The sequence below is a fragment of the Anas acuta genome, chromosome 9, assembly GCF_963932015.1.
Source record: "Anas acuta chromosome 9, bAnaAcu1.1, whole genome shotgun sequence".
Lineage (NCBI taxonomy): Eukaryota > Metazoa > Chordata > Aves > Anseriformes > Anatidae > Anas > Anas acuta.
Window position 1 is genome coordinate 10,291,128 of NC_088987.1, and position 23,536 is coordinate 10,314,663.

Below are 23,536 nucleotides of genomic sequence, written 5' to 3' on the forward strand. Positions count from 1 at the left end.
TGCGGGGGGTTATCTGCCCATCGGAGTGCATCCCATTGCAAACACCCACGCAGATCCGTGCCGGGGGGGTTGTTCTAACATGGGCTGGGCCGTCCCCTGGCTCGCAGGTCACCTTAAACCAGGGGAAGGACGGCGAGACTCACCCTGGCGTGCAACAGCCCCCCGGGACCTGGCAGGAGTGGTTACGGTAAAGAAATGTTTGCTTCCTCTCAGGGCCTGCTCCAGCTCCGGGGTTTTTAAGGGGGTGGGAGGGGAAAACAAGTCAGGTAAGGTGTTGCGCCTCTCTCCCTTCATCGACACCCATCCCATGTCGATGACATGTCGTGACAGTTCTGGGGGGGGGGAAACTGAGGCACAGGAGAGCCCCAGCAGCACCGTGCATTCAGGTGCCCAAGCACCCGGAGAGCTTGGCCACCAAAGTCCCCCCCTTGGTGCGAGGTGGCACCCGGGGGGAACCCATTTAGGGGAAGGGGGGATCCGAGGCATATTAGGGGTGCACGAGCAGCAGCACCCGGGGCTTGCGGGGTGCCAGCCCCCCACCCACCCACCCACCTCCCCGGCACCTGGCTGCGGCTTGGCGGTGCCACCCGGTTGCACAACGCCCCTCGCGTGGGTGGGGGCGACGCAGGGCTCGCCGCTCCCTGCCCGGGCATGAGTCACGAGCAGGCTCCCGGCACATCTGCCGCGGGGCGCGGGGGCGGCTGGAGCCACGGGGAGGGGAAAGGGGGGGAAACGGGGTCGTGCCGTGGGGGTCCCCCCATAGGGTGCCACGGGAACACCTTCTGCAGGGGGCTCAGGGACAGCCTGGTCCCCGTGTGCTGGCAGGGAGGAAGCCAGGAGACGGGCACAGGCACCCTCCTCCTCTCCATAGAATATTTTATATATATATATAACATATATATATATAATATATATATTAAAATTACATTTCTCTTTACAAAAAAAAAAACAACTCAACAACAGGCCAGGGGACGGAGCTCATCTCTCAAGCCAGGGCGCACGCAGCCCGGCGCAGGGGCCGGGGGCCTTCCCAGACCCCTTTTTGGGGCGCCCCCGTCCCCCAGGTGGGGCTCAGTCCAGAGTCCAGCAGCGGGTGGTGTGGCTGGGGGTGGGCACGGCGTGCCCTGCTCCGGATCCAACGCAGCTCGCCGGGTCCCCGCTGTCACCGCCTGCGAGGGGAGGTGAGATGAGGAAAAAGGGGACGAGGCTGGAAGCCCGAGGGCAGCGTGGCGTGGGAGAAACCCTAAAAAGCCACCCCGAAATGCACTTACTTCTGCCGGGAGGAGCCGCAGGGGTCGAGGAGGTGGGAGCTGGCCTGCGCCAGGTTCCAGTCGAACATCTCCAGCACCCGGTGGCACTCCACGCGGGACTTCAGCCCCAGGCAGAAGAGCTGCTCCACCTGCAAGGGGACAGGGCGCGAGGACGGGGAGGGAGGGGGTGGCGGGGGCGCTCCCACCCCCGCGGGAGCTGGCGCGGGGGCCGTGCCGTGCCATGCCGTGCCGTGCCGTACCTTCAGGTACTGGATGGCCCGTTGGACGTTCCAGCCGTGGTTCTGCAGGGCCGCCTGGCACTCCTCGGTGGTGACGCCGTGCACCATGTCCTGCACCTGGGGGAGGCTGACGGTCACCCCGTGCCACCAGCAAGGAGCTGGGAGGGGTCCGGGGGACACCGGGGATGTCCCCCCCACTGTGGCTCCGTCCCCAGCTGGGCACCAGCACCAGTTGAGGTGGGATTTCTGCCTCCTGTGCTAGGGCGCACACCCCCGGCCACCTCCCTGTGCCCAGCAGGGACGGCCACCTCCCTCCCCACCCATGTGGCCAAACCACGTGTAGGGCTATTTTGGGTTAAAAGTCTCCCCAATCCCCATTTTGGAGTTGCTTTTTGCACATCTGGGGACCCCTTGCAGCCACCCCCTCGGGGACTGGGCACGGGGTAGGGATGGCTGTTGCCCAAGTGCCACAACGAGCCCACGGCCACCTGGCCAAAAGCCACCCCGGGGGAGGCCACCTACCAGCCGGATCTTCTCGGAGGGGCGGTAGCCATCCGGCCCGTCGTAGACAATCTTCTGGAGGCTGCAGGAGGCTTTCACCAGGCACTTGGGCGCCAGGTTGCTGTTGTTGGAGGAGAAGTTGGCCTTGTAGTCCGGCTGCTGCTGCACCATGGGCCGGACGGTGGCCGTGGTGACCACGCGGGACGCCGGTGCCTCCTCGGGGCTTTTGGCCTCCTTGAAAAACTTCTCGTACTTGTCCAGGTAGGCAGGGCGCTCGGGCAGCAGGTAGTAGTGGGTGCTGCTGACCTTCTGCCCGTCCTTCACGATGGGCAGGATGCAGGGCCCCTTGGAGCAGTCCTTGCCCTGCGCCTGGATCACCTTGGGGGTGGCGTATTTGGGGTCGAGGGCAAAGCTCTGCGTGGTGGGCATGGGCTTCCCCGGAGAGGTGGAGAGGCAGGAGCAGAGGGCGCCGCGCTGCTGGGGGGAGCCCACCTGCAGGGCCATGGGGCTGGGCGTCCTCGAGGTGGGCTGCGACAGCGGGTCCCGGGGGGGGATCTGGGGTGGCCGGTCCTCCTCGCCCCCCGAGGCTGGGGACAGCTCCCCCGACCAGCGCCCGGGCTCGTTGCGGCGCAGGGGCCGGGGCGGGATGGGGACGCGGGGTGGGATTTGGGGTTTGTCATCTGCCGGGCAGGCGGCCGGCCCCCGGGGCACGTTGAACCTCTTCATGCACTCCTGCTGCAGCTCCTCGAAGATCTCGGTGGTCTGCGTCAGGCTGGGCTGCTTGGCCTCCTTGGGGGGCAGGAAGAGGTTGTCCTCCAGCCCCGCCGCCCGCTCGCCCTCGTCCACGAAGCCGTAGTTGGTCTCGCCCCGCTCGCGCGCCCTGGGCAGCCCGGCACGGCTGCCCCGCCGCCCAGGGGGGCTGTTGATGGAGCACACCTCGAAGTCGTCCTCGTCCTGCGCCACGTCGTCGTAGGCGGGCGGCGGGGGCAAGGGCCGGGAGTCCCAGTCCACCACCGGTGTAGGGTGGAGGGGTCGGGGCAGGGCTCGCGTGGGGCTCTGCGGGGGGGTCTTGTCCAGCAGGGAGAAGGCCTCCATGGCCAGCTTGGCGAGGGAGGGGGCCGTCAGCTCCCCCAGGGGCGAGGGGCTGGCGGGGGGCACCTCCTCCCCGAAGTCGATGAGGGTCACCTCGCCGCTGCCCGGTCCCTCGTTGGGTGGCCGGCCGGGTTGCCGCTCGCCCACCTTGGTGCCCGGCACGCGGGCAGAGGGTTTGGCCAGCCGCAGACCTTTCCCTGGGCCCGGCTTCTTCAGGCAGAGTTTTCGGAAGCCAGACGACAGGCCCTCGTCCTCCTCGCTGACCGGGTCGTAGGAGGGCTCTAGGGCACAACGGAGAAGGCGGTGAGGGTCCTGTGGCGTCACCCCAAAAAATCCCCAGCTCCTGCCCCCAGGTGGGGACAACCCTCCTTGGGAACGACTCCGGATCCCACCTGCCCTCCTTCCCCAAGCCACGGCGAGACCCCAGCATCTCAAAAGCTCCCCCAAACCCACGGCACGGCAGCCTCAGCTCCCCTACTCCATGCCCCCTTGCCCCTCTCCCACCTTGGCCACGGCGATGCTCGCCTTACCGGGCTCATGGGGTGGACAGGGACTGGGGAAGGGCAGTGGCCCTACACCCTAATCCCTGCCCTTCCCCACCCCCTGGGACCCTGCCCTGTCTCCCCCTTGCTCCGCGGCCACCCCAGCGCATGCCACGCTGCAGCCATGCCCGGTCCAGCGGCACCCGGGTCAGTACCGGTGGCGGGTGGCCCCTCGGAGCGATTAGTCCCCGCCGGTCCCTCCAGGGAAGACGTGCGAGGAGGGGGACAAGCCTGGAGACGCCCAGGGGCAGGCAGCAGGGGCGGCACCATCTCCCCGGGGACGCCTGCCCTGGGTTTGGAGGGCTGGGGACGCGTTCCTCCGCGGGGAGCAGAGCCGCGCTGTCACCCGCGGGTGCCCGGCGGTGCCCGTGCGCGCCGGAGAGGGCCGGGGGCTGCCCCGGGAGAGAAGCGCACAGCACGCCCCGAGTACCTTGGAAGAAAGGAGCTAAGAGAGAAGAGAGGGGGGGCACGAGTGGGGCTCCCAGAACAGCCCGACTTACTCGTAAGCAGGATTGAAGGCTGAGGCGGGCGCGGAGGCGGCTGCCCTGCAGGAGAAGAGAGAGCCCGAGAGCAGGGGAGGCGCAGGGGGAGCGCGGGGAGCAAGCGGCAGCCGGGGCGGTCGGCAGCGGGGGCGCGGTGCATGCTTCGTGCCCCCCCTCCAGCCGCTGCTGGCCGGGAGCAGATGCTGGCGGGCGGCCCCCCAGCTCCCCCCGGATTGCAGATTTAGGAGGTTGGTGGCACTGGTGCTGTGCCCGACCTCCCTGCCCGGCTGGGGACGTCGCAGCTCCGACTGCGCCGAGCTGATCTCCCCCGCAGCGGGGAGCCCTGCCCCGGGAGGGAACGAGGGGCCCGGCCGAAGGCCAGCGGGGCAGAGTCCAGCCTGGCGGGGCTGGGCAGAGCCGCCCACACCGCTGGCACGCGCCCTCAGCCCGGCTCCCTGCCACCCGGGGCTGCAGCAAGCAAGTGGCAGCAGAGAGACAGAGCGGGGGGTGACAGACCCTGCCCGGCACCCGGGTGAAAGGGCGCAGCTCCCGGCGCGGAGAGAAGGGACTTTGCGCAGCCGAGGGGGCTGGAGGCAGGGGGTGCAAGGGGGGAAAGCCGCTTACTTTTAGCCCTTCCGGGGAGCTGGGTGGGTCTGGCAGCAGTCAGGTCGACACCTAAAATGTCAGGAGGGTCCATGGGATTTCCCAGGTACAGCCTGCGGGGAGAGAGCAGAGCGCCGTGGGGGCTCAGCGGGGCGCCGTGCAGGGCCCCCGCGCTCCCCACGCTCGCAGCACGTGCTCGGGCGCACGTTCGGCACACCCCCGCCTACGGTGAGGGGCTGCTGGGGGGCGAGAGGAGGAAAACCTGCCCCTTGCTACGGGATGGGGATGTGGGAAAAACCCCACAGCCCCGTGCCCCGCAGGGAGACCCACATCCAGCCACGAGCACCATCCCCATGCCTGCTGGCTGCCCGGGGATGCACCCCGAGAGGTTTTTACCTCCAGGGCGCAGCCCCCTGGTGCTCTCCATGTGCCACCCATCCCCTCCCTGCCTCCGGGATCCCCTTGGTGCACGACGTGCCAGGCGCACGAGGCACAGAGAGCCGCGGTGCCGCACTGGGGTGCTCGGGGGTGCCGCGCGCCCGGGGCACGGCGGGAGCAGCTCGGCGGGAGGCCCGGGCGAGCCGTCGCAAGCCAGGCGTGGTGAGGCAGGGAGCCGGCGGAGCCCCGAGGCCTGGGCGTGTGCCGGGCTCGGTGCGTTCTCCGCGGCGCGGACGGCACGTACCCAGGGCGCGTGCCCACGCAGCGGGGCGCGGGGAGGCCTGCCGGGGCACGAGGCGCCTCCGCGCACGCGCGGCACCCAAATGCTCCGGGGAGGCCACCGGGACACGGCCCCGTGGGGATAGGGTGGGGGTAAAATGGGATGAGGAGCACCAGCAGGGCTGTATAGGGTCGGGGTGCCGGATGGCCACGGGGGTCGCCGTCCCATGGGATGTGGTGAGGCGGGCTCAGGAGCTGGTTCAGCCCAGCAGGAGCTTTCCAGGCTTTGAAATCGGACCCTGCCCCCCCCAAACAGCCCTCCCACGGCCCCCCCAGCCCCAACGCTGGCAGAGAGCCGCCGTGACCCCGCAGCGAGCCAGCGCACCCTGCCCACCGCTTCCTGGGCGCTGCGGGGTCTTGGTGCCCAGCTCCTGCCAGGACACGCTGCACGATGCCCAGCCCCCTTTTTTTTTTATATATATATTTTGCTTTTTAAGAGGACTCACGCTGTTAAAAGCATGCAGCCAGGCTGCACACTCACACCAACTCCCCTCCAAGCACACGATGCCCCGAGACACCCCAAAAACGTTGGCGGCCACCTCTGTGGGGGGACGTTTCCCCCGTCCCCGTGCAGCAGGGGTGCTGCGAAGCACCGAGGGGCCGCGGGGCTGGGGCAAGGGGCTCCGTGCCCAGCCTGGCCCCACAGCCCATGACGAGCAGCCCCACCAGCACAGCTCCACCACGGCCCCCGAGCTCCCCACCACCATGCAGCGCCCGACCCCGTTAGTGAGAAGAGGCGAGGGAGTTAGTCAAGCTGCGGGGACCCTGCCCAGAGCCACCAGCCCCAGCACACCAGGGAATAAGAGGAGTTTTTTTTTTTTTTTTAAAAAAAAAGGAGGAAAGCCAAGCAGTGGCTGGCTCCCATCAAGGCAGGGAGGGAGGCAGGGGGGGTGCAGAGAAGACAGAAAATTTTCTTACTCATCAATTTTATCGGGAAACCCCCAGCACTGCTGCGGGTTGGTGTCTCCATGGCCTGTGTGGATGAAGCTGTTTTTAAGCGGCTGGCTGATGTCGTGGGCCGACAGCCCCGCCACCGAGGTCACCGTGTTTCGGGGGAACTGGCCCACTTTTAGGGTCCGCTTATTCTGACCCCGCCACCAGTAATTCTCGGCCCTGAGGAACAAAAAGGACCTGCGTTAGGGACGGCATGGGAGGGCGGCGAGACCCCCGGGGAGGGGGCGCTGGGAGCTGGGCACGTCCCCAACCCTGGGGACACGGGAGGAGGCAAAGTGACTCAGGCAGGCGGTGGCACAGCCGGGGAGGGTGCCCGGGATCCTAACCCTGCACACCCACAGCGTGCTCTGCCCCCCACCCTGCGCCCCGGGAAGGGGTCAGGATCCGACCCGCTGGGGATTTGGGGGGTGAGGAGTGGAGCTCCCCAAAGGATGTGCCCCTTCGGAGCCCTGGGTGGCACAGGACACGCAGGAGCTGTGGGGTGACAGCCGTGTCCCACGCCACTGGGGGCAGCACGAGCAACGGGACCAAGCAGCTGGGGGGCTGCTGTCCCACCCCAAATATCCCAGTCCCCATGGGGGGAATTGAGGGGACCGCGGTGAGGGACGCCGAGGTTTTGGGGTCTCCCTTGCTTCTTTCCTACGTTATGGGGGAGCCCTGCGTGGGGTGACCCTACAGGCAGGGGGACCTGAGCCGTGAGCCCCCCAGGGTGGGAGCAGCCTAGGGGGGGGGACACAGCCACCACCAGGGTGGGACAGGGCAGTGGCAGAGTTTGTCCCCCCTCAGCAGGGGACAAACACAACGAGGAGACCCCAGGAGGGCACCCCAAGCAGCACCCCCAGCCTGTCCCCATCCAACCCACCACATCCCCCCCACCCCGTGCCGGGGGTACCCCGGGGGGCTGCCCTCTGTCCGTGCTCAGGGTGGCACTGCCGCCTGCGCTGCCAGCTCGGCCAGGCTGGCACGGGCCCCGCGGTTTCCTGGAGTCACCTGTGAGTCACTGGCGGCCACTAGCTCAGCCCTTTTCCTGTTTACCTTCCCTGCTCGCCGCCAGCCAGCCCCATTACTCAGCCCCGAGACCCCTCGGAGAGGCTGAGCCTGAGCCCGGCCAGCACCGGGCACCCTCCCTCGCCCTCAGCGTGCCGGGGATGGGGGTAAAATGGGGTTGGGGGCCGGGCCCCCCACCCTGGGAGGTCTCCCCCGCTCGCAGCAGCGCCCCGGAGGGATGCTGAGGCCGAGCTGGTCCCCTCTGTGCGCCCCCAGCCCCGCTGCTCGGACCCCCGGCACAAATTGTCCCCATTTCCCACCCCAAAAATGGGCTCCCCCCCCCTCCATGTTCCCCACCCCGCGGCCGAGCTGTGCGCTCGGGGCTTTCAGGTAGGTCCTGCCCGGAGCCGGGGGCCCCTTCCCCTGCCCACACACACGTACGCACGCCCGGCGCCGCTTCAAACGACACGCAGGGGCTTGAAAAAAGGGGTGGGGGGGTGTTTACACCGCCCCGGGCGGCCTCACCGGCGACGGATGCGGCCCCCCCAGCAGCCCCCCGCCCGCCTTCCCCAGCGCCCAGCGAGGGGGGCGGCCACCCCTGGGGAAACTGAGGCACGGGGGGCGAGGGTTTGGTGATCCCATTGGGGCACCCCGCAGCGCCGGCACCCGCTGCGCCCCCCGTTGCCCTTTCCCGCACCCCCCAAACCGTGCCCGCCTGGGGAAACTGAGGCAGGAGAGGCTGTGCCCCGGCTCCTCCAGCACCCCGTGGCTCCCGGCACTACCAGCAGGGCCAGGGCACCCCGCCAGCGTCCCTCCCCACCGCGTCCCAACCCGTGAGGTTCACCTGGGGCGAGCGCAGCCGGGGCGAGCGGTGGTGGCGGTGGTGGCGGCGGCAGCGGGGCCCCCAGCCCGCCCGTGATGCACCGGGGACGATGTGCGCGCTCTGGCACGGCCGCGCCGCCCTCCGCCGCTCCTTCCCTCCCTCCCTCGCTCCGCCGACGCCGTTTCCCTTCCCCTCCCCTCCCCTCCCTGCAATTAAACCACCGCCGCCACCGCCAGACCCTGGGCAAGAGTCATCGGCAGCCCGGGGAGAAAGCTGGTCCCTCCAGACACACAAATCCGGCCTGATTCACCTCCGGGCCGTGACTAAAGGCAGGGAGCTGGCCCCCGGGGAGGGGGGGAGAGGGAAAGCAGCTCCTTTCCCCTCGCCTCCCCCCTGCTATGGGGCCAGCCGGGGTGCCGGAGCGCTGCGTGCCACCACACTTTTGGGGTGTCCCCTTGCCGTCCCCTCGCGGCACAATAGGGCTGGAGAGGGGCAGGAACCCTCAAGGGTGACAATACCTGTCCCCTAGGGACAAAAAGTCCCCCCCAGCCTGACGCACGGGGTGCTGGGACCCCCGATTTGGGGAGGAACGAGGGCATCCAGAAGGATCGGAGGAGGCGCAGAGCGCAGCCCGCGGTGCAGGCAGAGGCCACGGTGGCACGGAGCGCCCGGTGCCCCCGCGGTGACGGTGGTGGCACGGCCCCGGCACTATCAGCAGGGAGCGGCCCCGCTGCGTGCACCCGGGGCAAGGCCGGGGCAAAGCAACAAGTGCAGCGGGGTGAGTCAGCGGGGCCGGGCGGCACAGGGAAGAGCCACGCTGCCCGTGGGCACAGCGGTGGCCCCGTGGCCCCTGCCACCACGTCCCCACCGAGGGGGCTGCCGGGTGTGCCGTCCCCACGCCAGTTTTTGGGGTCCCCCGTCCCGCTGCAGGCTGGCATGTGCCCTCCCCCGCCGTGCAATACCTGCCCTCGATGACGGTGATGATATCGTTCATCTGGATGTGCAGCTTGTCGGGCTCCTCGAAGTCCTGCAGGGCCCTCATGTCGGTGGGCTGGGCCTGGGGGGGAGACGGGGACGGGGTGAGCACACGGGGACGTGAGCACACGGGGACGCAGCAACCCCATATCCCCCGCTTTGGGGTCAGGGGAGCCCTGGCAATGTGCACGAGACCCAAATCACCCACTCGGGTACCCTAAAACTCTGCCTGCGCTCCAGCTGATGGGATGGGGGCACCAAGGACCCCCTCCCCTCCTCCCACCCCTCCCGCCCGCCTACCTCCATCAGGAAATCCCGCAGGGCCACGAAGGTCGGCCGGTCCTCGGGTTTGTGCGCCCAGCACTGCAGCATGACGTTGTAGACGTCCTGGGGACAGTCCTCGGGCCGCGGCAGCCGCTCGCCCTCCTTGTCGATCTTGTGCAAGATCTGCGGGGCAGGCAGCGCCGTTATGGGGTGCCGGGTCCCAGTGGGGTGCTGTGGGGGCTGTGGGGGCTGTGGGTGGGGGTGCCGGCCCCACGGGCACCGTGCGCACCCACCTGGCTGCCGTTGAGGCCAATCCAGGGCTCCTGGCCGTAGGTGAACATCTCCCAGAGCGTCACCCCAAACATCCAGGTGTCGCTGGCGTGGGAGAAGGTGCGCGTCTTGAGGCTCTCGGGTGCGCACCTGAGCGAAGGACACGAGCATCAGGAGGGACGCGAGCGTCGGGAGGGGATGAGCTGAGCCTCCCCGGCTCCTCCACCCTGGGTGTCGGCACCCTGGGGTCCCCAAGCTCACCAGGCGAAGGGCACCTTGCGGTGCTCCTGCATCACGTAGTGGTCGTCGTTTTTGGGCAGGGCCCGCATGAGCCCGAAGTCCCCGATCTTGACCTGCTCGTTGGAGGCCAGCAGGATGTTGCGGGCGGCCAGGTCGCGGTGGATGAAGCGCTTGGACTCCAGGTAGGCCATGCCCTTGGCCACCTGGATGGCGTACTGGCACAGCGTGGAGATGAGGAAGTGGCCCTGGTTCTTCCGCAGGCGGTCCAGGAGGGAGCCCAGCGGGGCCAGCTCCGTCACCTGGGCCACGGGGAGGGGACAGCGGGGTGGTCAGGCCAGGGACACGGCATTTGGGGCTGCTTTCCAGCCCTATTAACACCCCCAGTCCTGGGGGTGCTGGTGGAGGACTCGGAGCACGGTGCCCTGTAGGGTGGGATCACCGCCTCGTGGGGCTCGGCGGTGGCAGCACCCACGGGATGGGGTCCGTCCCGCTAACCCCACGCACTCACCATCTTCATGGGGTGGGAGAGCACCACGCCGTAGAGGCGGATGAGGTTCTTGTGGTCCAGGGAGTGCATGGCGTTCACCTCGCGGATGAAATCATCCAGCACCTCCGGCTGGCTCAGCACGTCCGTCTTGAGGCACTTCACGGCCACGTTGAGCTACAGCCAAACAATAAACCCCAAATAAACCCTATACAGCCACGGGACCGGGGAGGACACCTTCCCAGGGGGGGGTCTCCCACGCCGTGAGCAGCAGCAGCGTGGGCGCACGGCCCCTCACCGTCTTGCCGGCGGGGGTGCACCACTCCCCGCGGCGCACGACGCCGAAGGAGCCATCGCCCAGCTTCTCGAAGAGCGACAGGTCCCGCTCCCGGATCAGGCAGGTGAGCGAGTGCTGGCCCCCTGTATCCGGGGGGGGCGGCGTGGGCGGCTTGCGGAAGGTGCTGTGGGGCTGGGGGGGCAGCTCCGAGTCGGGGCGCTTGCCGCTGAACACCTGCGGGGCGCAGAGAGGGGTGGGATGGGGGGCGCGGAGACACGCGGGGGGGACCCCAAATCTTCCTGCCCGCTGGTGGGCACGGCTCGCCTCGGTTTCCCCGTCCCATAAGGGTGATATCGGAAGGGATGGGGTCCGTCCCAGCCCCGGTGCACAGCTGGGGATGCTGGCACCTGCGCGGGGGCCGGGGCAGGCATGTGGCCGGGGTGGGAGGTGGCATTTTTCGGCCCTGCTCGAGGCTGAGTCGCCTTCTATTAAAAGCCCATCCCGGCCCCGGCTCGGCCCAGATGAGTCACGAAAGGGAGAGGCCACGACCCAGCGCCCAGCTGGCGAGCACACGGGCGTTTTGGGGGGCGTGAGGTGCCCGGGGGGCAGCACCCCTGGGGTACATCCCCAGGTGCGCACCCCGGGGTCCCTGCCTCGGTGCTGCGGGGCACTGGGGCGGGCAGGGGGATGGAGAACGGGGATGCTGCCCACGGAGCCGGCTGAGGCTCTGCTATTAATTAGCTCTGAATGAGTTTCCTGGAAAAAAAGGAGGCAAATCACGCGAGGGGAATGAATTTCCCGACCGCTGGCCCTAGCTGGGAGGCAACCCGTGCGGGGCCGGGCAGGGTGATGCTGCAGCAGGACGCACAGCGGGGGGGTTTTGTCCCAATCCCTGCCAGCACCGAGGGGGACAGGGCTGGCCCCATAACCCTGGGGCACTGGGAGAGACGGGCACCGAGAGGGAAGGAGGTGGCAGAGGGGCACAAAGCCACCAGCTCCTTCCACGGGGCCGAGACAGCGCCATTCCTCCGGCGTGCCTCAGTTTCCCCATCATGCCCTCCCTGCCCCTGTCCCGGCCGTACCTTGCTCATCCAGGATTTCCTCTTGCACATGGCTTTCCTCCGCTTCACCGCCTCCCACAGCCGCCGCTGGCCTGCAGCACAGGGGGACCGTCACCAAAAAAAAACCCCTCTCCATCCCTTGGGACCACGCATCCCTCTGGGCTCCCCCAAAAAAACGGGGTGCAGCCGAACGGGGTGCGTGGGGGAGGATCTCAGGGTTTGGGGGGGAGGGATGTAACGCACCGGGGCGCCCCATGCCGATCTTCTCCAGGTCCTCATTTTTGACGTACTCGAAGTGGGAGAGGCGGGTGACGTTGAGCTCGTCCCGGATGCGCAGGAAGTATTGCTGCAGCTGCAGCTCGGTCAGCAGCTCCAGCAGCCAGTCCGTGCCCTCCTCCGACTGCATGCTACAGCTCAGCTTCTGCCGGACACCGTGCCCGGTTAGCGGGGACCCTGCCCTGCGCCCCGCCGCCCCCAGGGGTCTGTCCCTGCCCCGCCAGAGCCAGGCACCCGCTGCCCAAAACGGGGTAAGAGAGTTGGGGCTGCTCCCTGTGCCAGCGGGGATTCGTCTCTGCAGAGCCCGGCCCCAGCTCCCTGGGGGGGGCAGGAGGGACGCGAGCTCCTCTCCCCATCAGCAGGACCCCCAGGGAAGGGCAGGGACCCCATCTCTGCCCCATTGTGCCCCGCTGAAGCCAGGGATGGAGACGGGTCAGACCCTGAGGCACGGCACGGATGTCCCCGATTCCAGCCCCATGCAAGGGGAACGCCACAACCCAGCGCCTTGTAAGGAATGCCCTGCGCCCTGGCACCACACACGCACACGGGGCACCCCACACACTGCCTGCCAGGCTCTGGGTGCCCAGCTGGAGTGGCTGACAGCAGAGGTGGCAGCTGTCCCCAGCAGGGACAGACCCCACAGCACTGCCTCGGTGTCCCCTCATGTCCCCACACCCCCAGCAGGGCTAGGACAGGGCACAGACCCATGGAGATGCCATGGGGTGGTGGCCCCGTGCCGGCAGCCTCGGGGAAGGGACAGAGGGGGACACAGAGCCATGAGTGGGGGACAAGGACGGGGTGCAAGCAGCATCCCGGTGCTGCCAGCATCACCCCCTGCAGCTGCACGAGGCACGGGGCCAGCTCCCAGCAGGGATCTCTGCGTCCCCCCCAAAACGCACCCCTCGCTGCATCGCGCCCCTGCCCGAGGTCGCAGCGGTTCCAGGAAGGGACCCGGCTCTGCCCCCCGCCCCCGAGAGCCGGAGGGGACGTGGGAAAGCCCCCGGTCAGCCCCCTCCATCCTCTTTTCTCCCCCAGGATTAGACATCACCCCCCCCAGAGCCCCTTCACCCCCCTCCCTGCGCTCTCGGGTCCGCGTCACCGCGATCCCAATCCTCGGCACGGGGCTAAAAATACGGCGGGCGCGGCAGGCGGCCGGGCACGGGGCGCACGGGGGCACCCGCGGCACGAGGAGCCGGTGGCTCCCGGCACGGACAGGACCCCCCCCCCCCCTCGGGGGTCCCCTGCCCGTGGTCACCGGGCTGGGGGGGTGACGGCCACTTACTCGGTAGACGCGGAAGCGGGCGAGGAAGGGGAAGGAGCGCCGCAGCGTCTCGAAGCGTCGCATCCTGTTTGGCCGGCCACCGGGGCAGGCGGCCTCGTCCCTGGAGCCAGCCTCGCCCGGGGCACCGCGGCCACCCGCACGTCCCCTGCCTGGTGACGGTGTCACCGGGGCACCGAGAGCTCAGCGGAGCCGGGGGACCCCTGGAGGAGTCATGGTGGTCACAGCCTGGTGGGTGACGGCCTCCTGCTGGCCCCCGTGCCGCGCGTTGCCAGCCGGGCACGGCCACCCCATAAATCCCCCGGTGCGAGCAGGGGGGCTCAGGGCATCCCCGCAGCGCCGGGGCTGGCGGCAGGACGCGGGGCTGTCCCAATCCTCCTCCTCCTCCTCCTTCCTTCGTGCTCTCTCCAGCCTCTCCTTCCCGGCCGTGCTGCCCTCCCCTTCCCGAACGCAATCGTGCCGGGGCCGGAGCGGAGCCGTGGCGTTGGCGTTTTCCGAGCAGCGGCCGTGGGCTCGCTCCTGGCTTTCCGTGGGGCGCTCCCCCCTCGGCCGGCAGCCGGGCATCGAGCGCCGTCCCGGCCCCGGCTGCCCGCGCAGCCCCTGTCCCAGGAGGGTTTATTTTAGCTGCGCGTTGGCCAGGCGTTGGGCCGCGAGCCCAGGGGGCCGGGCTCCGATCAATGTGCTGCTTTCTCTCTTGTTCAGTGGGCGCTCCGGCAGCTGCACCGCCTGGGAGACCGGACCCCCGGCTCCCATTGCCATGGAAACCTCGCTCCGGCCTTGGGAAACGTTCCCGGGCCTCAGTTTCCCCCCCCCCCCCCAAAAAAAAAAAAAAGGAAGCGAGGAGGGAGGGGAGACATCCGGCCCTGCGCTCCCAAAAGGAGGCGGCAGGCACGACGCCAGGGTGACGGGCACCGTGCCGCTGCCGCCGTCGCCCCCGTGGGCACACAGGGCCGGCGGGCGCGCTGCCTGCCCTGCGGGTGCCAGGCCCTGCGGGGTGCTGGGGGAGGTGGGCACGGGGCCCTCCGCGACCACCGGTGTCCCGGGGCTGGCTCCTGTCCCCGATGGGGCCGGGGCCAAGGGCTGGCACCCGAACACGGGCGCGTTGTCCGCCCGCGAGCTCCCCGGGGAGAACAGCTGGCGGTGCCGGCAGCCGCGGCGTGAGAGAGGAAAGACCCGGGGCATTCTCCTGCTGTGCCCCCCACCCCCAAAATTCTCCAGTGCCATACCCCCGCCGCAGCCCTGGCTGTTTTTCTGAGGTGCCCAGGAAGGGGATGAGGCAGGCGTGGAGCCCTTGTGGTGCTGGAGGGGCATCCACGGTGGCTCCCACCACCGGGATCCCGGCCGTACCCGGCACAACGGCCCCATTGAGCGGGCACAGCCGGGCACGGTGCCCTCGGCACCAAGCTCTGCCACGCGCCAGCTCCCCAGGGATGCAGGGTGTTCCCTGCCCCACGCTGGTGCACAGCCCCCAGCAGCCGGGGGAAGCATCCGTGCTGCCTCCAGCACCCCAAAACCCCAGGCAGGGCTGCTCAGGTCAGCGCAGCGCAGCAGGCAGGGCCTAATCCTGCACAGCGAGGGCATCCGGCGAACAGAGTGTGACGGCGATCCCCGTGCCAGCACCCCAGCAGGGTGCGGGATCACCATCCCCAAAAGCTGTGGGACGCAGACAACAGCCCCCCAAAACCCGGGATATGGCACAGAGCCACGGCGCGGGGTGCACGGGGCCGGGTAGCACAGCGCAGCTGGGGAAAACGCCCCCCCCATAGCCCAACCTGCAGCTCGGGGGATGCTCCCTACGTGCGCACACCCAGATGCGCAGGCGGTGCCGGCTCTCACGTGCAGCCCAGGACCACACACGCGCGCTCCTGCAACCACACGCACCACGCACACACCCCGACACGTGCACGGCCGCAACCGCACCACCACCGCCGCCCCCCGGCACGCGTGCTAACGGCGCCCAAACACAGCACCTCTGCGTGTCCCCCCCCCTCTCCATCACCACCACCACCACCACCAAGCTCCCCGCAGCTCCTGCTGTGCCTGGGTGCACGTGCGCAAACACCCCGAGCCCTGCAGCAAAGCCCCCGGTGCTCCCCCTGCGCACACATCCGTCGTGCCCACGGGCACCGTGCGCCCACGGGCACCCACCCGTGGCACAGCGTGGCACACACAGGTCACGTCTGCCCGCTGGCAGCCGGCTCACCCCCGCCAGCCACGCAGCCACGGGCGCATGGCACACGCCGTGCACGCCCTCCCGAGGCGGCGCGCGGGGGTGCAAACGCACCCCGTCTGCCTCCCACGCTCAGCGCTGCCCGTGACGGCACCCCGACATCTCCGTCAGCACCCACAGGTGCCCACGCACCGACGTGCTCCTTGCACCCCCACACAGACCGGTTACACGCAGCTTGCTGCCCCCCCAGCTCTGCCCACGCCACCTACACACCCCCGTGCGCACATCATCCATACGTGCACCCCCCATTTTCCACCTCCCCAGAGCAGGAGGTGCCCGGGGTGCGCAGATCCTGTCCCCACGCCGGGCCCTTCCCCAGCAGCCATGCACCCCCCACCCCTCGCTCTCAGCTGGGGAAACTGAGGCACGGCAGGTGAGAGGCACCAAGGCACCTGCCAGCTGCCTTTTTGGGGGTGCAGGGGCGACTCCCAGTTTGCCCAGCGTCACCCAGGGCGGGGGACACGGATCCCTGCCAGCGTGGACAGCCACCAGCCTGGCCTCCAGCCGCCCATGCCGGGCACCGTGCCCGCCCTGCGGCAGCCCCTCCATCCTCCATCCCCAGACCTGTGCCAGCGCCGGCTGAGCCAAGCTCCTGCCGTGCCCCGAGCTGCACCGGGAGGGGACAACACGTGCCACTGCGGGGACACCTGGGTCCCCATCGCAGCACTGTCCCCTTTTTCCCCTCCAGCAACGACATTCCTGCCCCCATCCGTGCCTCAGTTTCCCCAGCAGGCAGGAGCAGCCACCCCGCTCGTGGCTCAGGACAGGGGCGCAGCCATGCGGGGCGAGTGCCATCCCCATGCCACCCCCGCAGGGCCCCGACGCGGAGAAGCCATGCAGGGGAGGGTCGCCACGAGCCCCCCACGCACCCCACGGCCCAGCAGGACCCAGCACCTCTCGGGGACACACGTGCCACCGCTTCCCCACGGCTCCCCCCCGGCACTGACCCGCCGGCACGGCATGCCCAGGGTGACGTCCTGCTGGGGGGGCCGCCCGTGGCGCCCACCGCCCGGCCGCAGGGCTCGCAGCCCGGTGCTGTCCGAGAGGCTGTGGGGCAGGGGGGTGAGCATCTCCTCCTCCTCCTCGGCGCTGCTCAGGCGCTGGTAGTCGCATCTCTCGCCCATGGCTGGGGCCGCGGCGGTGGCAGCGAGCGGGGGGCTCTGCGGAGACGCCCGCGCCTGCCTGGGGGCGGCGAGGGCTGGAGCCGGGCGTGGGATCACATGGCAGAAAGTTGCTGCAGTTCCGGAAAACAGCGAGAGGGTGAAGGTGACCGCGGTGATGGAGGGGAAGGAGGGAGGGCTGATGGATGCAGAGGGGAGGGGGAGAAAAAAAAAATAAAAAAAAAAAAAAAAAAAAGGAGAAAAGAAAAGGGCAGCCCCTTGGGCACCCGTCCTCACCCTGAGCCCTGGCATCGCCGCCTTCCTCCCGGCTCCGCTGCCTGCGTGCCCGCTGTCCCCCCCGGCACCCGAGCGAGGAGGAGGTGGCAGCGGTGGCGGTGGCATCGCCGCCCGCGCTGGCGGCCCCCTTCTCCCCCCAGCCCAGCGTTGGGGAGCAGCGGGGAGCAGCGCCCGGCGGCTGCGGCTCTGCGGCAAGCGGGGTGGGGACGGGGGCAGCCAGCCCCGATGTGGGGAGCCCCCGGGGGGCGAGGGGAGGTGGGGAGCGCAGCATCCTCCCCGGCATCCCTCCCGCTGCGGGCACCCCGGTGCGGTGTGCCGGCGGAGGGGGAAGGGATGCTGGGGGAAGATGGCTGCTCCGCAGCGAGCCGGCAGCGGGGCCGCGCGGGCGCGAGCTCGGCAGGGTAGGGAGAACGGCCAGGCCCCAGCACAGCGGGGTTTTGGGGTTGGGGGGGATGTGCTGGGAGGATTTATCCTGCCTCCAAGCCTCTCGCCACCCTTATCGCGGTGCTGGGGGTCTCCTGGGTGAGGGGTCTGCCTGCAGCTCTCCGGCATCAGATGTGGTTGCAGCGGGTGGGAAGCCACCCCCTGCACGGGGAGATGGGGAACCCGCACGGGGGAGCTGTCAGCGGCCCCTCGGAGCTGCCCCCGTGCCCTGACACCGCCTGGCTGGATGGGGGCTGAGCCCCCCCTGGCAGAGTTGCGAGCATGGGAGGAGGCAGAAGGTGGGGGCCCTACAGCCCCCCCTGCACCTGCCTGTGCTCGGAGGCATCGCACAGCCTCGGGGACCAATACGCTCTTGGTGCCAACACCACAGGGCACGATGCCCCATCCCAACCCCCAGAAACACTCCTATGCACCCCCATCTCTCCCCGATGACCCCCTACATCCCCCCATTAATCTCCCCTTCCCCCCCAGCACGCAGCCAAACCCCAGCCTGACCTTGGTGGGGGTGACACCGGGCCCCCCTGCACCACCCCGCACCAACCCGGCTGCCACCACACCCCACATCCCAGGGGGGCACCGACCCCGGGGGGCTGTAGGGCTGGGTGGGCTGCGCCCCGGGCAGGCTGTCGGCGGCTCCTCCTGCCATACCACAGAGGTGAGCTCAGCCGCCGAGCCGAGCCCGCGGGCGCGGGGCGTGGGAGCAGCCAGCCACCCCCGCGCGCGGCCCGCCGGCGTCACCGCGCTGGCACGCCGCGGGCCGGTGACTGACGCACGTGCTATGCATGCCACCGGCCCCCCGACCACGCAGCGCCCGTGTCCGTGTCCCACCCCATCCCCATCCCCATCCCACCCCGACATTCGGCCGGTGCAGTTGGGGGTCCGTGTTCCGTCCCCGCAGGGTCACCCCGCGCATCCTGGCCAGCCCCAGGTGACACGGGGTGGGTGGCACGAGCCTCGGGGTGCTGCGCTGGGGACCAAAACGGTGCCAATCCCAGCCCCACAGAGCCTCAGGTGCCAGCTCAGCCAAAACCCAAAGTGTGAGGTCTCCGGAGCGAGGCGGAGAGCATGACACCCGTGATTCCCACCAAAACCACGGCCACCAAAGCCCCCGGGGCGGTGACAGCCACGGTGACCATAGGGTGTCCCTCCCACCGCAGGGACACCAGAGCTCCCCAAGCCCTCCGGGCAAACCAGCATCCCAGTTTGTCCCCGCATCCCTCCCAGCATCCTTGGGGCGCACACAGCAGCACCCTGCCCTGCGCCCACCCTCTCACAGCACCCCGAAATAGGGTCCCCGCTCACCCGCAGCGCATCGCCCCGCTCTCCGTCCCATCTGGCCGTGCCGGGGCCCCGCCACCCCGCCTGTCACCTTCCTGGTGGCAGTGTCACCTGGAAGTGATGTCACCGGCAGCGGCACGGCCGCGGCGCCCCGGGCTGACTCGCTCAGCCCTGGCGGGGCCCAGGGGCGGCCCCAAATTGCACTGACAACACTCCCCGGGCCGGCTGCTCCGGCGCAGGCGTGCGCGCACACACGTGCGAACCCACACACACACACACAGAGCACGGCGCGGCAAAGGACGGGGCTGCCAGCAGCACCCTGCCCGCGCTCCCCGGGGACCTCCCCGCTGCTGTGCCACCCACCCGGTGCCCTCCACCTCTCGGCGAGGAGCCCCCATACCGGCGTGTGGTTCGCCTCCGGCACCCGACGCAGCTCGCTGGGGTGCCCCGAGAAGTCGGCACGGCGGGACGGTGACACCCGCGGCGGGGGTGGACGGCGAGGACGGGGTGCCAGGTGCCCCGATGCTGCGCTCTCAGTGCCACCAGAGCCCGATGCCATGGTCGGATCCTGCCCCGGTGCGTCCCCTGCTCTCCGGGCAGCGATTGTCCCTCGGATCCTGCCCGGGAGCAGCCGCACCCAGCGGTGCCCCCCCGCCCTGACAAAGCCCGGCGCAACCCCAATCCTCTTCCTAAGCCTCTTTCCTCCGCTAAATCCCCACCGTATGGCGAGCGGTGGCGGCACAGGCAGCCCCGGGGCGGGCTGAGGGCATGCTGGGCTCCCAGCGTGGCTAGCAGCCTGCCTGGCTGGGCCACGAGCCCACACAGAGCCGCACTAGCCCATCGCACCTGAGGGGCTGATCCCCATCTCTGCGTCTGCAGCAGGATCCGACCCGATCCACAACACATCCCCAGGGATGATGGGGAAATCATGGGGCCAGGTGCACGCCGTGCTGCCCAGGGCGCATGGAGAGGGGCAGGGGGCACACACAACCCCCTGGCCGGCCCCCATCTCGTCCCCATCTCCATTTGTCACCGAGCAGGGCAAGCACCGGGCTGGTTTAAGGGACAAACCAACCCTGCTTTGGCATGAAAAAGCAGGAGAGGGGTGCAAGCTGGAGGAAAAATGCGAGGACGCATGCAGTGACTGCATTCCCGTGGGCACCCCCGAGCACAGCACCCCCCCAGCTCCCCCTCCGGGCCCCGTGCCCAGGGCGGTGTTGGCAGAGCGCACGGCTGAGCCTGGCATTGCCACGAGAGGGCACTGGGCTCAGTGTCACCGAGCACTCAGAGGGACACCCCCTGAAAACCCAGCACCCCAACGCGAAGCTGGACCCTGCCCAACAGCCCCCGTGCTCATCCTACCTGGGCCGGGGCGGCCGCGCTGCTGGGGTCCCCTGGCAGGGCTGCTCCGTGTCCCGGTGTCCCCGCGAGCCCGGCGGTGACGCAGGACGGCGTCAGGGCTTCGCCCGCGCAGCCATGGCAGGGCTCCACTCGCGCTGGCCGCAGGGTCCCCTGGGGCCAAGCAGGAAGGAGAGGTCAGGATGGGTGGGATCCTGCTGATCCCGCACCCGTCGCCTGCCCCAAACCCTGTGGGGGTGGAAAACCAAACCCAGGGTCTGATGGGAGCCCCCCAAAATGTGCACCTGGGGCTGGCACGGCAGCACCCACGGGTACCCTGGCCGTGGAGCACCAGCCTCGTGCAGGGGGGGATTTGTCCAGCCGGTGTCGGGGGCCAGATCAGAGCTGGAAGTGTCACCCTGCACCCGTGGCCGGGCTCCTGCTCCCCTCTGAGGGAGCTTATCGGGGCCACGGGGAGGGAGAGGGGCTCAGCACCCCTGGGTGCTGTGCAGAAATGTCCAGGAGCCCCCGACCTGCCCCAGCACCCGGCGCTGGGAAGGGACGGTGGTTTGGAGCAGAGCGGTGCCCTGGCCAGACCACTGCGCATCTGCCAGTCATTAGCGTTAATTGAAGGCAGCCTAATTGGCCAGGCTGCAGCACGGGCAGTGCCCCCTGGGGCTGCTCAGCCCATGCAGCGAGCCGAGAGCCGGAGCGTGGCTACAGGGGGGCACCCCACGGGGGACAGGGCACCCAAGGGACCCTTTGGCATGGTGCAGGAGCCGCACGGTCTCACCCGCTCCCGTGGCACCGCACCTGCAGGAACTGGTGGCACTGGTGCAGGAGGCCCCGCTGCCCCCACCCCGGGCACTGCAGCCCCCCCCCGGCTCTCCTCCTCCTCCTCCTCCTCCTCCTCCTCCTCCATCCGTAGCAGCTGCAGCGCCCCAGTGCCGCGGGGTGAAGCTTCCTGGGAAGCTCCCCCCCGGCCCTACAACCCAGGTGCATGGGGTGAAGCCGCTCCCCCGTTGTGCCCCCCGAGCCCCAGGGGAGCTGAGTCACGGCTGCCACCCCCGCACCCTGCCCGGGGCAGTGGCACAGAACCGGGCACCACCGGCGGCCCCGCAGCCCTGGTTCCCACAATGCCCCACCGGCACCACGCCCCGCGCTAATGAACACCGGGCTAACGAGGCCCGGGGTGGCTCAAGGGGCTGCTAACTGGTTGCGCAGCCCCAAATCCCGCTGGGGTGCCCCCGCCCGCGCCCCTAGGCAGGGGTTGGGTCGGGCTGGCGAGCGGGATGGGGTTTTACCTGCTCAGGGGCTCCCTAAAAAGGATCCTGGAGGAGCAGCCCCCCTATCCCACCCTCCTCCTTGTGCGCACCCTGCGCTCAGGTCACAATTTTAGCAAATCCCAAAACCTGATGAACTTTGCCAATTTCCCAGCGAGGGTTTGGGTGCAGGGACCCGGCACCACGAGGGCACCCACAGCACAGGGCGGCGCGCCGCCGCCGCAGCAGCCCGGGGAACGTGGGGCAGGGGGAGAGGCCGTGCCGGGGCGGCACCACGGAGGCGAGCGCGTGGGGAAGCGGCAGCGCCGGGCTCTGCCTCGGCCTGCCCTGCCCAGACAGCCCGGCCCTGGCGCTTCCCCGGCCTGGGGCATGCGGGAGCCGTGGTGGCGGCTGAGGGTCCCTGCCCCGTGCCCGGGGTTGCTGCAGCTCCTCCAGCCAGCGGGGTGAGGGGTACGGGGTCGAGCTGAAGGCTGTGGGTAAATTGGGAGGCTCCGAACACGGAGCTGAAGGAGCAGCAGCGAGAGGATGGCAGCAGAGCAGGGATCCTCCTGCTGGGGAAGGATCGGTGCTGAGGCTGCCAAGCGCGCATCGCCAGAGTTAACTTTTAGAGCAAGCGAGAAAAAAAGTGAGCAAAAGAAAGCGTCCTGAGCGCTTCGGTGAGAAAAACCTGCCCCGATGCGGCCAGAGGCGGATGTGATGGGGACGCGGAGGGTCTCCGTGCTGCTCCCGGCGCTGGCAGCAGCGCGACGCCCCCGAGACGCGGGGCTGTGCCCGGAGGACAAGGGTCCTCTGTTCAGCCCGGGGAGGAGGAAAAGCAGAGCAAAAGGGAAAAAAAAAAAAAAGAAAAAGGAATCCTTCCCCCAGCTTCCGCTGCGGGTTCAAACACCAAACCTCAGCAGAGGGGAGCAGGGGGACAGAGGGCGAGCATCCCTGGTGCCGGGATGCCCGCAGTGCTGCAGGGCACGGTGCCAGCGCCGCACCGCCTCCGCCAGCGGTCCCGGCGCCCACGTCGCCCCTTACCTCGGTGCTCACGGCCGTGGCATCCCTCGCCGGGTGTCCGGTGCTGGCGTGGCGGTGTCGGCGGGGCGAGGAGGGCCGCGGGCGGGCGGCATGGCGAGGGGCGCGCTCGGCGGGGTCTCCGCCTTCACACCCTGGCCTGGCGGCGTCGCGGGGGCCACGTGCCGGGGGGCTGCTCCTGCTCCCCGCGGTAGCGCTCCCCTTCCTCCTGCACCCCGCGCAGCGCCTCGCCTTCCTCCTGCCGCCCCCTGCGCACCCACCAGCGGGCTCGCCCCGGGGGGCTGCCGCTGTCCCTGCGGGCTCCGCGCTCCTGCTGCGCCCTGCGGCTCGGGCCCTGCTCCTGCCGCGCTTTGGGGCCGCGCTCCTGCACCCCGCGCACCCCCGCGCGGACCCTCCTAACCCCGGGGCTGCCCCCTTCGGCTCCCCTCGCCCTCCTCACGCCCACCCGAGGCTCGCCGGGGCTCGGGCGTCCCCGGGGAGCCCCCAGCTGCTCGCGGGGGCGCCGCAAGCCCGGCGGGGGCTTGGTGCCCACGGTGGGCACCGGGCGGTCTCCGCGCTCCTGCAGCCCGGCGCGCACCCCCAGCAGCACCCGCTGCCACTGCCCCGGCCGCCCGGCCTCGCCGCCGCCCTCCGGTGCCCTCCCCCCGGTCACCAGCTCCTGTCCCCGGGGTCCCAGCCCCGCTTCTTGCACCCCCTGCGCCAAGCCCCCCGCCTCCTGCACCCCCGGGGCCACGCCGCCGCCTTCCTCCACCCCCGGGCTCAGCCCCCCGCCCTCCGCCACCCCCGGCTCCCGGATGGTGCAGGCGGCGCCCCCCGGCCCCGCACGCTGGGGGCTCGGCTCCGGTGCCCGCTTCCCGGTGCCGCAGCCCCGCCGCGGCTTCCTCCTCCTCCTCCTCCTCCTCCTCCTCCTCCGCCCCTTACCCCGCCGCGGTGCGCGCTCCCCGCAGCCGGGGCGCGCTCCCGGGGCGGCGCGCTCCCGCCCGGCCGCGCTCTTAAAGGAGACGCATCTCTGGCTTTTACGTAAGGGGAAAGGGGGGGGGTTAGGGGGGTGAGGAGGGACGGACGGACGGACATGGGGTAGCAGGGGGAGGAAGGAGCAACTCGGGCACCCCAAGCAGGGCCAGGGCTCATAGAGGAGTCCTGGTGTCACTTTTTGGGGGACGCTGTGACAAGGGCATGAGGGAGAGGGGAGGACAGCCCATAAAAGCCCGGGGGGGGCTTGGTGAAAGTTGA

General features: G+C 69.8%; 1 protein-coding gene across 8 annotated transcripts; it reads right to left on the minus strand.

Moving 5' to 3' along the window:
* Positions 1–859: 859 nt before the first annotated feature.
* TNK2 (tyrosine kinase non receptor 2) lies at positions 860–23,199 on the minus strand. Of its 8 annotated transcripts, XM_068692582.1 has the most exons (18): positions 22,307–23,199; positions 20,028–20,177; positions 16,494–16,780; positions 12,005–12,182; positions 11,783–11,853; positions 10,722–10,934; positions 10,448–10,600; positions 9,961–10,238; positions 9,723–9,849; positions 9,466–9,612; positions 9,153–9,247; positions 6,345–6,539; positions 4,731–4,822; positions 4,125–4,169; positions 2,012–3,363; positions 1,511–1,606; positions 1,272–1,399; positions 860–1,169 (listed from the first exon to the last, which is right to left on the minus strand). In XM_068692582.1, exons 3-18 carry the CDS (start codon positions 16,668–16,670, stop codon positions 1,163–1,165), a joined length of 3,354 nt encoding a protein of 1,117 aa, XP_068548683.1. In that variant the 5' UTR covers positions 16,671–16,780; positions 20,028–20,177; positions 22,307–23,199; the 3' UTR covers positions 860–1,162. The 8 variants fall into 8 exon arrangements, with proteins under 8 accessions (XP_068548683.1, XP_068548685.1, XP_068548682.1 ...); XM_068692584.1 differs by lacking the exon at positions 16,494–16,780 and having other exon boundaries at positions 22,307–23,198; XM_068692581.1 differs by lacking the exons at positions 20,028–20,177; positions 22,307–23,199 and adding an exon at positions 16,944–17,086.
* Positions 23,200–23,536: the final 337 nt, after the last annotated feature.

Coding starts and splice junctions, on each gene's coding strand:
- TNK2 (XM_068692582.1), bottom strand. CDS start 16,670: ATGGGCGAGAGATGCGACTACCAGCGCCTGAGCAGCGCCGAGGAGGAG. Junction 4,823..6,344: donor TTTCCCGATAAAATTGATGA/GTAAGAAAATTT, acceptor CTCTCCCCGCAG/GCTGTACCTGGGAAATCCCA. Junction 1,607..2,011: donor CCTCCGAGAAGATCCGGCTG/GTAGGTGGCCTC, acceptor AGCCTCCCCCAG/GTGCAGGACATGGTGCACGG.